This window comes from Patagioenas fasciata, chromosome 3 (assembly GCF_037038585.1).
Source record: "Patagioenas fasciata isolate bPatFas1 chromosome 3, bPatFas1.hap1, whole genome shotgun sequence".
In the NCBI taxonomy this organism is placed as follows: domain Eukaryota; kingdom Metazoa; phylum Chordata; class Aves; order Columbiformes; family Columbidae; genus Patagioenas; species Patagioenas fasciata.
In genome coordinates, this window is record NC_092522.1 from 40294231 (window position 1) to 40310123 (window position 15893).

A 15893-nucleotide genomic window follows, 5' to 3' on the forward strand; every position below is an offset into this window, starting at 1 on the left:
AAAAAAACAAAACAAAATAAAAACAAACAAACAAGAAGCTTTATTTTCTTAATATTGTTTTCCTCTGGAATGTAATTTTTAGTGGGTTTGTGTGAAAGACTTACTGACGGCATTTAACAAATAAGGCATTGGAACCTGCCAAACAACCAGCAAGACTTGACCAGGATGCCCTCTGTCTTAAGCAATGTTGCTATGATGTAGCTGGAGTTATTGTTGAGGCCAGCTGAGAAAACATAGTCCTGTGCATTGTCCTGTTGCCTGCTGACCTGTATTTGCACTCTTTGCAATAGTATTTTTAGGACACTAGAAATACATAGAGCTTGATGTCTGTCCAAAAGAGAAGCATTCTTGTTGATGGCTGTGGATGGCTATGTGTGAATGGATTCTTACATTTTACTGTAATTAACTGACATCTACTGAATAATTGCTGGATTTAGCCGGAGAAGGCAGGAGGAGCAGTAACAGCCCTGAAGAGACTGGGAAGCCAGGGAGTAAGGCAGGAATTATCTAAAGCTATCCAAAACTATTTTGATTATTACAGCGGTAGGACAGACTTGAGTTCAAGGCTCAACTCTGTTATTTGGATTGCAGCTCCCTATGAAAAAGGAATGTCCCTATGTGACTAATATTTCACCTCCAGGTCTCTTATCAGAAGCTCTCTTTCTTTACCTCAGTGTATCCCTTCTCTGTGTTGCCCCTGCATAGATCAGGCCAGAAATTGCGAGGAAGACACAGAACCTTTTGTTTTTTTTTCTTTACCAGTTTTAAAATCAGCTGTATTCTGTAACAGGAGCCATCAGTGTTGTGGTTCAAATACTGATATGAAGGAATAAAGTCCTGACTTTTCCTCACAGATGAAGCAGGAGTGTCCAAAGGAGGGTGGCTTCACTTCTCCATTTAAACAGGCTCCAGTCTCACATTGCATTTCTGAGCAGCTCCATCCTTTGTTAGAGATGTGAGATGTATTTTACCAGGTTGGGTGGTGGAGCCAAATACCTTATGCCAGTGACTAGAGCAGTTTCTGTCAGGTGTTGGTAAATGTAAGGGAGGAAGTCACATACATTGTGTGGCAATAAGACAGTTCCCCAAAGTCTTTTTATAGCAACCCATCTTCCTGAAATGAGACGAGGTCTTTGGTAAGTGTTATTTGTCAGATTTGAAGAGGAAAAAGTGAAGCCTGTTTCTTAACAGTGGTTGTCACCAGCTTCTGTGTAATAAATGAACTTGTTTCACAAGCACCAAAAGCACTCTCACTCTGACTGTAGCAACTGTTTTTCATAACATTGAAAAGTGGTCAAGTACATGGTCTATCATGCTAAACTGTCATATGAAAGCCTTAATAGCTTTAAAGCACTATTCTTTGTGTTAGGTTTTAAAAAATGACAAGGTCTTACGAAACCTAAACTGTACTTTGTACATCGAACTAATATCAATGATGTTGATGTTTCATCATGTATTTCTTAATGTGTACACTTCATTGTTAACAGAATATAAAATCCAAAAGACTATGCTTTGAGCTGGTGAATCAGCAGCATAAAACATTCCTTTACAGGTTCTTTTGCAAAACAGGTTGTGTAAGAAGTACAGTGGCACAGGACAGTATTTACTATGAAACTGAGAAGCAAACCTAAGGGCTTTTTATTTTTTATTTTTTATTTTTTATTTTTTTTAATAGGTAGCTCAGTTGTCTTGGATTGAAAAGAAAGTAGCTGCTGCTCTCTTTGGGACTCCACCAACTTCAACAGTAGAAGAAGCGTTGCAGCATTTCCTTAAGGTAAGTCCTAGCCAAGGGTTTCCCCGTGCGACTGCTTACCAGCTGCTATAGGTCGCTGTTGTTGAGATGTCTGCATAGCAGATGATGTTCAGCAGCTATAAATCCAGGACTCTTCCAATTAACACAGTGATCTCTGCTAAAATATTTTTTCTCCTCTGTTTTTCAATTAATTTGGAGATGAGTGACTAGCACCTTTCTTCTCTTTCTTTAGTTTTAGGGAATTCTTCAATGACTTGCCATGTTAGTAGTTATTGGATTAAATGTGAGATGGATATAGATTAGTTGTATGTGCCATTGAAACAAGTTAACCGTAGTGATAACCAAAGATTTGCCTGTTCCTGCAAGAGGGTTAACACAGGCAAGGAAAACTTTGTCATCATTACACTTTTTCTGATCTGAAGCTCTTTTCATTGAATTTCAGCAGAAACCTTTCTTGTTTGTGGAGATGAAATTACCTTTGTACTGAGGTAGAAAAGAAAACTCTGTCATATAGGTCCTGGGAATTCTACTTGAATGCACAGTTGTGAGAAAACACCATATGAATAAAAGAAATGTGTCTTGCAATGTCTTTTGTATGAATCATTTCTGCTTCTGGAGCTGAAAAATACATGTTTTTCACTTAACTAAATTCAAAGCATAAACTTCCATCATTACGATTACTTTCAGACAGTTCCTTGATGGAATTGGACAAGCATATTTTCTTCACTAGCAAAAGTGCTTGTTATCTCTGTTTTTAGTAAATTTAAAGATGGAATGATCTCCTGAATTTTGGACAATACAATACATTATCGTCTTCCTAGTGTAAGAAATTTTATCCTTAAGGTCACACTCCAGAGGTGGTAGAAATAATTTGAAATGTTCACTTTAGCTTCAGGTCATTTTGTGGTGAGCTTTGGAGTTAACTGTGGTCTTAAGTCATCTTCTGCAACAAAAACTAAATTACTGTCTAAAAGACAACTGTTTGGGTTTCTTTTTCAATTGTTTGGTAATATACAGTTGTGTTGAAAGCAGCATTGTTTTGGTCCAAGGATTACAGCTACTATGAATTTCACTACTGTAATTTTTCTCTCCCAAATGCTGTTTGTTTATTAAAACTGTTTCTTGATTAGTAGACAGTTGGTATGATTTTTATTCATCTTTCAAGCTTCTACATCCTTAAGGTGTTTTAAAAGGAAGGCAATCTTAAATTTTTTTAACAACCCAAACTTTTCAGATGAGGGTGATGTGAAAAGAAAGGCGAACCCAGAGCTGGAAGAAATGGGTCTGTAAAAGAAAAATACCTATGAAGTTGATGAATACAGTTCATTACCTGTTACGCAAAGTGTGAATGGTTGGTTGCTTGTTTATTTCTCTGATGAGGAGATAAATATTAATAAACTAGAGAGAGCAGTGTCTTCCAACCCACTGTGTAAGTGAATGAATCCAATAACTATTGTATAGAATGATCCTATATATTTACAAAGCACTTAGAGAGAGAGGAGAGCAAGCAGTACAGAACATTTTTATGTGTTCAATATCAGCACCTCATGTGCTTGGTTTAGGGTTTGAGTTTAGGTTTTCTTGTTTTCTGGGGATTTTTTCTGAAGTGCTAAACAGATTGAGGTGCACACAGTAGGGATGATTTAGTCTGATGTTTGAGGAAGCTTAGTGCGTTACCAAAAATGTTATGCAGACCACATAAATCTCATCACACAAGTTTTATGTCTGTTTTCTTTCCTGTTTTTTATTATTTAGGCAGAAGAAATGCATCCAGGATATTCCAAATACAATTATGTGTATTTGGCAAAGGTAACCAAGTTCTTTTAAAAATGTTGTTTTGTAGACTCTGATATTCTTACAGTGGCCTGATTGGAAACAAAATATTTTTTCTTCTCAGTGCTATAAAGATCTTGGCCAGAAGAACAATGCACTGAAGTACTGTGATTCTGCACTGTCAATTCTCTCAGTTACTAATGAGGTGGGTATTGAGAGTTATAACTTGTTCTCTTCTGACCACTGTCTTCTCTTTGGCACCCATTATTGCACTGTCTGTAATAACATAATGTTTCACTTTTTCCTCTGAACTCAGAACCTTCCTTTTTCCTCCACTCTAGGTTGACTCATTACAGTTGTCTGTATCAACAGCTTAAAAAAAGAAAAAATCTTCGTTTAGGGAACTGTCAGGTACTTGTTTGTGTCAGGGGGTGTCAGGAGTTGAATTCCACTCTTTGTAAGTCAACTCATTTCATTAGATTCTCTTAAGCATAAGTATTTGAGTATGTCACTCTAGCTGTGCTGAAATTTTGCCCTGGACCTACTTTTTCTCAGTTGAAAGCATTCTGGATTTTGGTCCCACAATCTCTGTTCCTGCTCCTGAAGCCTCTTGTTTGTAAGTCTTGTCAAGACCTCCTGGGCAGCGCGTCATCTGTAGCAGAGGTAGAGGAGCTATTCAGGTTTGCCTTTGTCTTCAACCACAGTGCATTTAAGGAGGCACAGTTCTCCCAGTTCTTATTCTAAAAGATTGTTAGATTGCTTTGTAGGCCCTTTAGAGTATTTTTACTATGTGGACACAAAATTTCTACAGATATTTGAGAGATTTTAAGTTATTTTAATTTCTCAAATATAAACCAAGTCAGGGCAAGAAGGTTCACTCTGTCTGATCTCGTGTAGAAGCTAGTTCCATAATTACCGACCTATGACTGGAAACGTCTTACCATCCTAAAGCGTGACAAGTTCAAACCTGAGCTTTGTCAGCCTAAGGGACCGCCTTTGAGCACAGCAGATGTGGTAGGGAGGGAGAGAGGTGATTCCAGAGACGAATTGGCCCTATCCCATTTAATTCTTTGAAGTTAAGGAAAAAGACTATTAAATAGCTCTGTAACTTGATTGACAATAAATGTTGTGTGTGGAGCGCTAACATGTTTATGTCAAGTGTTCCTGCTGGGAAGAAAGACCATTGCATGCCTCACCAGCAGCTGCTTCTGGGTGGCCTTTACTTTTGGCCCAAGTTACAGTATGTACCAATCATAAATTAAGCAATCATTTCTTAAGTTCAGTGTTCCTTTAAATTTGTATTGATACAGGTATGACATTAATAGTCTCTTAACTTTGCTTTATTCTTTACTTACTGTTGAAATGTACCTTCAACTTGCCTATGACAGAACATGTGAAAGACTGCTATAAAATTTCCGTTATTTGGCACCTTATATCTTTGCATAACAATTAGAACCAATGGTGTAAGGGAGAAAGCATACAACTGAAATTGTTTGAATTCAGCCTATATTGTATATGTCTGCACTGACTGTGCTTGTGAATTTTTTATTTTCCCTGTATTCAACTTACTACGGGCCAGGTAATCTTGCAATCACCTCTGAAGCTCTCTGGTAAAATTGCAAGCAGACATATATCACAGAGAATTCTGGTGGGCAGAAGACTGTCTGTGTTTAGTAAACTGGAAGTCATTCAACAAATTCATAAAGACTTCTTGAAAAAGTACAGAGGTAGCATAGATTTGGATTCGTCTTTGATAACAATAGCTGAACCAAATTTTGGTGACCAAAGGTAGTTGCTGAGGCTCCTCCTACAGTTGATTTCGAGATGGATGCACCCAGGTGCCACATCCTTCTCCTCTCTGTCCCCTGATGGCAGAGAGAGACCAGAGGTGACGATATATGTAAGATATATCTTAGGCACCTGGCTCCTAGACTCAGCAGTTGATGGGAGGTGAATTCTGCCTCTAAAGTCCAGTGTCATCACTCTAAACATGAGCTGGAGTTCAGCACATCCTGGGCCACCTGGAGGGGTTTAGTCGCTGGTAAAAGGAATGCACCATCACATTTCTGAGGTACCAGCAGACCACAGAGGACTCTGAGGTGAAAGCAAGAATTTGGGAGCAATCTGTGAGATTTGTGTCTGTATTCTTGCAAGCAGGGTGGTGATGAGAATGATAGGGGTTTGTGAGCAGAAGGAAGAGCAGCAAGTGGACCCAAAAACTTTTGTCTATCTGAGAATGCTAAAATTTGTCCTTTTCTGTTTTGACCAATTCTATAGATATCACAGATTTGTGTGCTTTGTCAATGTGTTTTAAGTTTAGAAAAAAAAGTCCAGGAAAACATGGCATTGAGGCAATAATATGTAATTCAAGTTAAAAAAAAAAAAAAAAAAACAAAAAACAAAAACCAAAAAAAACCACAAGAAAAACAATCAGCACAAAGTAAAACCAAGTGCATGCTGAGAGGAATTACTATGAAATGGAGGTCTGGAACACAAACTCTGCTGATGCTGTTACCTCAAGTCCCATCTGAATTAGAATATTACGTGTTGTTTTGCTTATTGTGTTTCAGAAAGACTGTTACTGATTTTGAGGAGAAACTTGTTGGAACTGAAGTAGTTCAGGCCTTGGAGCTCCACATAGGAATAACATTTAGTCAGGTTAGTTTAAGGGAGGGAAGAGACTATAGTAAGACTAAAGAGACTTTGAGGAGACAGTAATAAAGATATGCGGATAAAGTGCCTGAATTGACTGCAGCCCTGTAAAAAAATGAGGTTCTTGGTCTGAAATAGAAAACACAGGTCAGCAGCAATCTGAGGTTTTCTTTCAGTTTGCCATGGCACAGGATCCCAACGTTGTCAGCAGCGTGGTATAGTGTCACAGTCATGTGAATCTCACCATTCCCAAGTGTAATCATAGTTTCTCATGCGAGTTTTCTCTTTCTTCAGGCAGGGGAATTTCTCTATTGTTTTTATATGTTGGCTTCTACTGAGAAACATGTATGTGTATAAAGGCATAAAATCAGGAGCAGGCTGAGAGACGCAGATGTTGGAAAGATGCCACGTTGAGGAAATGTATCGTATTTCATGATACAAATCATCCTGCAGCATAAGTATGAAAAATAATAGTAGTCAGTGGTTTACTTTTTATTGCTTCTTAGCATCCACAGTTTCCAGTGACTTCAGTGGGAACCAGAGGTGCTTGGCATCAGTAAAGTAGCCCATAGCTCATTTTAATCCTCAGGTCAAATTCTCAGCTGGTCTAAGTCAGGGCCCTTCTCTGACACTTTGTCTAGGATTCATTTCATGTAACATTTCAAGTTAAGCGAGATGATTTTTGTCTTAAATGTTGTATTGCATCCAAATATCCTTTCTGTGCATCCTTTCGACCACTTACAGAATATGTTTTTAATTCAAGGGGCAGAGGGGCTTACAAACAGAGGTCATTCTCGTTAAAGAAAAAAATAATCAGATGGCACGTTTCAACCCTATTGTGAACCCTGGAAAGGATATCAAAGAAAATATCAAAGAAGGGGCAACTTCTGATTCAATTACTCATGGGAGTCCTAATGTCAGTTTTTTAAAAAAGGTTTGATGCATTTTTAAGTAATCTGTCTATGCATTTATTTTGAAAGGAAATACAGGAGATTTGGTGCAATTTACATCTGGAAAACAAAACTGATGTTACAGTAATATTTTAGAGACCTTTCTCTTTATCCTCTCTACTCTAAACAAAAACCTCCAATGAATCATACGGTCCTTCCTTATCCATAAATACTGTCATACTGTAGAGTGGTACTGCACTGCTGGAGGTGCACAGGACATTAAGTTGTCCTGCTTTTCTCTGGTTGCTGTCCAGGTGGATAACCTCAGGGTCCTGGGAAACATTCACCCCTTCTGTAACAGAGATCCTAATGTTCGGGGCTGCTGTGAGTTATTGTAAAGAGCGTAACAGCTGCGCTGTTTATCTAGTAGATGCTGCATTCCCCTTACTGAGACTCATGACTTTGTAGTGCACTCAAAGCCTTGCTGAGTGTGACTACATGAAGGGCTGTTGAAAACAGATGTGGTGGACTACTGTGACAGAAAAAAAAAAAAAGAAGGTTTTTTTTTTTGAATTTGGGGAGAAAAATGTAATTTAAATTTGAAAACATGAGCATTTGTCTTGCATATAGAAAGATAAAACGAGAGGGTTGTGCTTGATTAAACACATAGCACTTTGCACATAGGGGGAATAAGACACTGATTTATAACAAAGATTGTTAGGTATTTTCAAGACTGGAACTTGTAGAAAATTAAAGTCTCAATGTAGGATTATGAAGTATAATAGTGAAGAATTTTTTTTCTTATATCTGGAGATCAGCATGGAAGTGAGAGTGAACTGTGTGCTTGTAAGACCGGTAAACTCACCACAAAGGGATTAACAGCCTCGCAGAGAAAGAGATTAAAATTTCAAGGCTCTGGTCTCTGTGATGTTTTTTGAAAATGAATCTAAGAAGTAGCAGTTATATTTAAAAAAAAAGTAGTCTTGGAAGAGATGAAGACAGCAAAGCAGGAAGAATTCAAAGCAAATCTATTTGCACTGAGAGCTGCTGAAAATCCTACTTAAATGCAGATGAAAACTTCCCTGAAGCTGAGAATATATGTTACAAAATTATTGGTTATTAAAAAAAAAAAAATTAGTTTCAGAAGCACTCCTTCCTTCCCAGCACTTACAAATGAAGGCAATTGAGCTGAAATGAACAAGTGAGAGAGATTCAGAAATTGTAGAAATTGATTATTACAGTATTCACTTCTTACAGGGGTAGAATGGCAGGAAGCAGAGACATGTTGAAACGCTAGAAAAGCCCATGAGGAGGAGAAGGAGGTAAACGTAATAATGGGCAGGAACAATGTCTGAATCTTTACACGAGAATGCAGTTGCTGGGCAGAAATCATGCCCATAAGATTTTCTTACATTTTTTCACATCACCATAATTGATTGCCCTGGTCATTAATTTACATTTTTTATATTGTCTGTTAGGAAAAGAGTGGGAGTTACAGAGGGATGGAATAGAGGGCAGAGTATAAACGTCAGCACCCATCCGTTATTCCTGTTACAACAGACCATTTGTGTATCTTTAATTTTCCAAAGCAGATTTTCCAAGAAATGTCTCCTCTAACCACCATAGATTGATCATATGTTGCAGACTTTGCTGTGATATTTCCAAAATACCTCATTTGAAGCTGCTGTGGTAATCTGTCCTTCTAAGTAAGATTTTGCGGCGAGAAAAGTAATTTACTTTTTCTTGTGAAGTGAAGGGTAGGAATTATGAGTTGTTTGTGAGAAAACTACCCATTGAAACTATGTGAATAATTTGGGTTAACCTTATAAAAATGTTTTTGTTCTCTCATCAAACAGAACATTTTCTTTTCTCAACATAACCAGCTTAATATAAAATATCATTGTTTTCAGAGGATGTTTGTTCCTTTAGATTTTATTAACATTTGTTCTCCAAATTCCGTGCAAAAGTCTGTGGTGTTTCGATTACAAAATAACGGAAGCGTTCAGATTTGCGTTCATTTTGAATAATACTGCTTGTGGAGTGGAACAAGAATTTCCCCGCAGCTACCACCAACCCAGAATTAAAGTATCTTTTGAATATACTTTAGAAAGCTATTCCTTAATTAGTGATTCTGTTTACACTGAATATAAGTTAAGTTCTTCAAGCTCAGGGAATGGGCCTTTTAAAAAATTATTTTAAAGAGATCCGATTTCAAACTGTAAAATGCTGGGGAAAATGAGACATTTGTAAAAGAGCTGCAAAAAGAATTTGAGACCTCCTATATTTCATATTATTTTGCACTTCAGAGAATGCAGTCTATTTTTCTCTTAGTGATCAGACTGATTTGCTGTCTGCATGTTTTTGAAGTTCATGCCAAAAGGTTTGTTTACATTGTCTGCGTATTCTTTCGCCCTCTCCAAAACCAGAAAAACAGTTCCAAAAATGAAGACTTTTTGTGTAGTGTAGTAGTTTCATACATAAGGATAAAGTCTATCCTGATAAATACTGAGCTTATTCTATTTATGGTTAAATTGACTAGTTTGTCTCAAAGTATTCATTTTCACATCCTGTCAAAGTTAACATGGTTTTGGCAAAGTTCTTAGTGCGGCATGACTAATCATCGGATGGCGTGGAGGGCGTCTCCTCCGCTGGCCTCCTCAGGGTGCAGGGGGAGAATGGGAGAAACTCTCATGGAGGTGGTGGTGAACGGAGGTATTAGAAGTTCACAATTGGTTTCCTGTTTTTGTCAAGTGGCTGGAGGAAGTCAAGCTTCCAGGAGTTTGAAATATATTATCTCAGAGTCAATACAGAGAGTGACAGGGAGCCTCAACAGGCGTCTTTCTGAAGGGGGCTGTAACTCAACGTCAGCCTGTTCAAACCCTTTCAGTGCTGACTGCATAGAAAGAAGGGCTGGAGGTCCCACCCTGGTGGGGGCGATGGCTGGACAGAAAAAGGGGAACATCTTGAATGCCGAAAGCTCCATGTTGTATACAGTAGTAAAACAGATTACAGGTGAAACTTAGTCTTTTAAGAAAAGAAATAGCAGATAAAAATTTTGTACAACCCTTTATTCTAAATTGAATTCTGCCGTTCTGTAATTTTTCAGCAGCACTCCTCAAACTAGCTGAACTGTTCATTCACAGTTCTGGGCGTGAATGGGTGTTTTTCCCTCTACTTGAAGTATAATCAGAAAATGTGGAATTATTGTCAGCTACATGTTTTAAGCTGTGCTTGCCTTGATCCTAAAAGCCTTGAAAAGTCATGGTTCTTCCCCAGAGGGAGATACTAAAAATAGGAAAGAACATAAAATGCCCAAACTTGCGACATACAACGGTCGTACAGGAGGTTGCAAGTGAATGATTGCATTGGTTTATTGAAATATCTGAGGGGAAAAACAGTATTATGCAATTGTATGTAAATCAATGCCTACTACAGGCACACCATCTGTGAGAGTCTATCATGAAACCAAGAATGGACAGCATGTAGCTTTATATGATTTATATTGTCCATAAGTGCTGTCACTGTCTAATTAATGATCTTTGTGAATGTTTGGGAGTCTCTTCTGGAGCTGCAGAGGAATGATACAGCTGTACCCAAAAGCAGGGGTGTCTCTCAGCACCTCGTTGCTGTGAGTGCATATCAGAGTACAGCTTTGGACCACCCTGGCAGCCCAGCTCCTTTAATATACCAATGCAGCCCTGCTGACTTCAGTGAAACCTTATAGGATGCATGTCAGCTTGGGATTTGGCAGTGGTTGCACACAACTATGTTGTAGTTGGCTGGTGTAACCCTTTTGGCTGTGGTCATGGGGGTGTATCGTTCTCTGTTGACAGTCGTGACTTTGTCAACAAGTGCACACATGTGCAGTGCCGGGGTTCAGTGTGTTTAGCGCATAAGGAAATAATTAGCGGAGGTGGAAGGTAAATTATCTTTCTGTCTGTGCTTAAATTGTCATTTAATTTTTGCATGCACATTTAAATATGTATGTCTGTGTGTATATATATTTATCAGTAAAATTTTTCAGCAGAAATTAACTGTCAAAATATGGACTACCTCCAGTTGAGCCAATATTCCCTTTTTCCCACCAGCTCTCTCTTCCATCTCGCTCTTGTTTTCAACTCCCTCACTTCTCTTGTTCAGTCCCTGGCCTCCCAGGTCTCTTTTTCCTGTGCATATTCCCTGTGGATGATGAAACATAAAAGAAAAGCAACTAAATAGGAAGAGGGGAAAATACAGTCACTGACCCTGTAATGTGCAGCAGTTTGCAGAACATTTTGAACTCATATTCAACTCTGAAAATGATATGAGAAGTGTTTAATAAATGTAAGCCTTGACAGTAGAAAGTCAAGGTTGAAAATGGCTGTGTATTCAGTCAGTGCTTAACTCAGCCTCAGGGTGAACAAGTGGGACTGACGCACATATGCTGCATTCCTCCTATGACTTTGCACCTCATCCTCTCCTTGCTATGGTCTAAAGGGAGATCAAAGCCTGCCCATCTTAAAAAACAAACAAACAAACAAACAAACAGCAACAAAAAGACGACCTGATTGTTCATTTTCAGAAAGCCACAGACTCAAAAATCAATGAGGAAAGAAGTTGGCCAAATACAGGATTATGGCTTTACCTTCCCATTAGCAGTCAAGCTTTCATCATTAATGAAGTTTTCATCCTTGAAGCTCGAGATTGGTACACTGGAGTTGTGGCTTCTCCCTCGTTTTAGCATGACACACCTCTTGATCTGCAAGAACTCTATCCAAAGGTGACATAATAGTTCACTGACCATTCTCAACTTTGTTTTTAATGTTGTTATGTTGTTAGTGTTTTGCTTGTTTGTTTGTTTGTTTGTTTTTAATGATTTTGCCATCTGAGTTCTTATTATTGACTGAAAGCTACTGGCTCAATTAATGCACCCTGTTAAGTAGTTTGCAAAAATAATAATTCCTGCTTTTACTAATGTAGTCTTGTTTAGAACTGGCAGCCCAGAGGTAGGAGGCTTTGCATGTTTGCAGTTTCTTCTCCAGCAAGTTCTTAGAACAATCCTCGGATTGTTTCATGCTTTTTCCAAAGCCCAGAGGAAGATTCAGGAAAGATTGCTCAATTTTTTGGGGGACCTTTGCAACTTATTAAAGCTCATTGCCCAATATAATTCCTTGCTTCTAAGGAGAGAAACAATTATGAAGTTGTTTGGAGATACATTTTTAAAATGCTGTATCCTGCAAAGTGAGTAAAGAATCCCATCAACCCATGAAAAGCACAACACTGTTCAGATATAAGAAAACCTGCATCTTTATCATTTTGAGCTTACAAAAGTGTGAAAAGAGTAGGACTGGATACACTAAAACCTTTTTCATTTTCTTAATAGCGTGAGACAATATCTGGCTTTTTACTGTTTTGTTTAGTGGAAGTTGGAACTGTTTTCACAAGTTGACCACAGTCAGTACAGAAATGTGTATTTTCCCTGAATTAATCAACATATTGATAGAAATGTTGAGTTTCCCAATTTTTATCGAAAGCCATGGGCTGGTGCTCCAGGCAGTCTGTAGTGTCATGGAGTTGAAGGGGTGCTAAATTCAGTGGGACATTTCCTATGTTAGAGTATTTTGGCAGAGCTTACCGGCTTTACAGTGTGTGCCTTTTAAAGCCTCTGATAAATGATTAGGCAGATAGTTTAGCCTATTGTTGCCAGTGGGAGCAAGGCAGTGACTCCAAGAGAAGTGTCCAGCTAATGTATTAATGCCTTAATCCAGACCAATAATATAATGTAGTTTGACATGTCTGGCATATGGTTTCTATCATCTCAATATTCTTCTCTGTTCCTTCATGACATTATAGACAACTAACCAAAATAAAGAGAAGCAGGAATTTCTTCACCCGTAAAATGTATTTTAAAATGTCCTGTATTTTGTTCCAGCTCTTTGGTTGATTGGATAATGAAGTGATCCTGAAATTCAGCGATTACTTCACTGTCTGTCTACAGTATTTTCTTTCAGAATTGCCTGTGGCATTATCTGGGAAAGAAATATTGGTCTATGTCGTTAGAAATACTTGCGCAAAATTTGTGATGTGCAAGTGCTTTTCACTTGCACTGCTAAGCACACATGCGTGCAGGTATTGGATGTTCGGACGCTTACCAGCCTGCAGGTATGAGGTGCTGACGTTTCAGAAATGTGATTTTAAAACCAAGGTGCATTTTGCAAGCTAGAGGTTTCGCAGTGGCAAGTAAATCAAGTGAATTATATCCAGGAGACATTTAAAAGTAAGTAGAATAATGGAGTTTTTGTATTGTGGTTACACGTTTGTATGTATGTACCCCTTTCCAAACAGATTACACATGGAGTCACCAAAACATGTCACTGGTTACCTGTGGGCTGGGTTTGGTTTAAAGCCCTGTGCAAACTGTGCACATACACACTGGGCTGAAAGGAGCCTTTCCCTTCTGCCACAGGAGGTTTTATATACTGTGGTGTTGGCTCTGAGCACAGCAGATTACTTGCCTCTTGCTCCTCCATTGGCTCCACACTGCTGTGAGCCCAGTGGCATAGGCAGAGCACACCAACACCAGTATGGAAGATACCGAGGGTGTAGTCAGTCCACGGTGGTTACTACAGGTAGATATGGCGGTATGCACTGAAACCACAATCTGACCTGTGTCATTAATTACATTTCCCTATGTTTTCCTGTTAATTGCATAGTAAATCATTAGCAGACGTCACGGAAATATTTTCAGAAGAACTGTACACAGTTGGGTCGCAAGATTGCGTAAAGTATAAGGCAAGGCAGTACTTCATGCAAAGTGCACCAACAAAAGTTACGGCCTAAGCTGAAAGGCTCGCTGGTCTGCTGAGAGGCTATTTGTGGCTATCATTTTAAGTGTTTTAACAGAGCTGTAAAGGGAGAGCTTCCATCTGGCTCTTGTTTTCACTTCAAACTTTATTTTTGCATTCACTGATAAATTAACTTACGATGCAGTCATTATATTCTGTGGCTGACGGAGTTGTGTGTTATGTCTGTTGTTAGTAAAGAAATGTGGACAGGCACGTATTAGGCAAATGAAGGGATTTATCCTATCTAAGTTGATGCATGATTGTCTGTTTCTTTCAGGATAAAGAGGCCCAGAAAGACTTAGAGGCTCTACTACTCACACTGAAGCTGTGATACTGTGCACTTTTTAACTCTTCACACTGGGATAAAATTGCAAAACTAAAATAAGAATCTGAAGTGACTGGGAACTGCGGGTGAATGCCAGCTATGTCAGTGGGAAAACTGTCATTGATTGTAGTTGGCTTGGTTCATGGCATTTAAGCATCTGGCGATTATGATATGAAAATGATGCATTCTTTTTTGATTATTTATAATCTTGAACTGAAGTTTAACTTTAGATTGCTGACACTGTGAGTCTAATTCTCTGAACACAAAGTCCACTGCTGGCAATGGACCTATGGGGGTTTAGAATGCAAAATGCATAAATCTCATTCTGTCAAAGATTAATTGACTAGTATGTGATGCCAGCATAGAACTCTGTGTAGCAAAAACAAACAAACAAATGTTTCTATAGTAAATTATATTTGTATCAGCTAATTTACACAGATGTATACAGAAGAAAATCATGAATGTTTATGTTTACACATTTCTGTACTCTTATAAAAATAGAATCTTATTGAAGTTAAAGAAAAAGCTGTTGCCTCCATGGAGCTCTTTTTACTTTGAACTTACTCTTGGTTTTACAAAAAAATGTGAAAACTTTACAAATTAAATATTAAAGTTATATTTTATTTGTAATATCAAATACAATATTAAAAATCAGACCAATTAAATGAAGTGTTTAGATTAATTTATTACAGCTGTGATGTTTAATGGATTTGTTTACAGGACCTTCACCAAGTCTGTGAATCCTGGCTCTTTGACTCTGAACAGTTGCCTAGCACGGTGGCATCAGTGTATCTTCAGAGAGACTAGTCCAGCGTGTGACCATCACTAATTTTTCATATCATCTATATAAAATAACCTGTGCATAAAAATACACTAACTAAAGACCTGCTACTTCTGTGTGAATGTGTAGGACAGCAATGTTTTCGATAAAATGTAACAGGTAGGGCAAGAATTCTGTTCACCATTGGACTAATCCAGAATTCGCCAAAGTCTGTAGAAAAGTAGAGGCCAGTTTTCATTGGCTTTTAATTCGGGATTTTAATCTACATGCACAGAGTGTACCTGGAAGAACTAAGCATTTCTGCTAAAGGAAATGCAGTTGGATGAGGACCACAATGCTTTCCCTTGACCTATGTGATATGTAAGATAACATGGACCAGTTTATGGCTAAAACAAGGAGGAGTCCTATGGCACCAATATATTGAGGCTTTAATTTTGTACAGATGTGGAACAGCGAAAGTAGCAAGTAGGAACTACAGTCACCACAACAAAGATCTAAAAATTGGGCAGATGTGGAGGAGTATGTATACATATGACTGAAGCATCTCATAGGTAAGAGTGAGCTTTAACTACTAACAACAGAAGGCAATAGATTCAGTAGACTTGGAGAAGACACGTGTAGAGTTACATTTGAATTTAGCCTGACTCCGTGGCATAAAGTACAGATTTATTTTCATAAAGTAGGGCTCTCCATATTTTAAAACATTTTCTTTAAAAACATGTTGTCAGACATGCAAGCATTACTGTGAGATATCTCGGAACAAAATCTGAAAGTTCAGAACTGGTTCTGAGTTCTCACTGTTATGTTCCTGTGATTCTTAATGTTTGTTTGTGGGAAAATAGTTCCTACAGCTCTTTTTCAGTTCCAGAGTTCTCTATTTTTCATACATAATTTC

At 38.2% G+C, this 15893-nt stretch overlaps 1 protein-coding gene across 1 annotated transcript in view; it reads left to right on the plus strand.

Annotated features, from left to right (window-relative positions):
• RMDN2 (regulator of microtubule dynamics 2) overlaps nucleotides 1–14882 on the plus strand; it is a 48940-nt gene extending 34058 nt beyond the window's left edge. Inside the window, exons 8-11 of the mRNA XM_065835795.2 lie at nucleotides 1676–1774; nucleotides 3509–3562; nucleotides 3651–3731; nucleotides 14170–14882. Of these exons, the coding sequence (XP_065691867.1) occupies nucleotides 1676–1774; nucleotides 3509–3562; nucleotides 3651–3731; nucleotides 14170–14223 (288 nt within the window). The 3' untranslated portion in view covers nucleotides 14224–14882. The remainder of the gene's footprint in view (nucleotides 1–1675; nucleotides 1775–3508; nucleotides 3563–3650; nucleotides 3732–14169) is intronic.
• Nucleotides 14883–15893: the final 1011 nt, after the last annotated feature.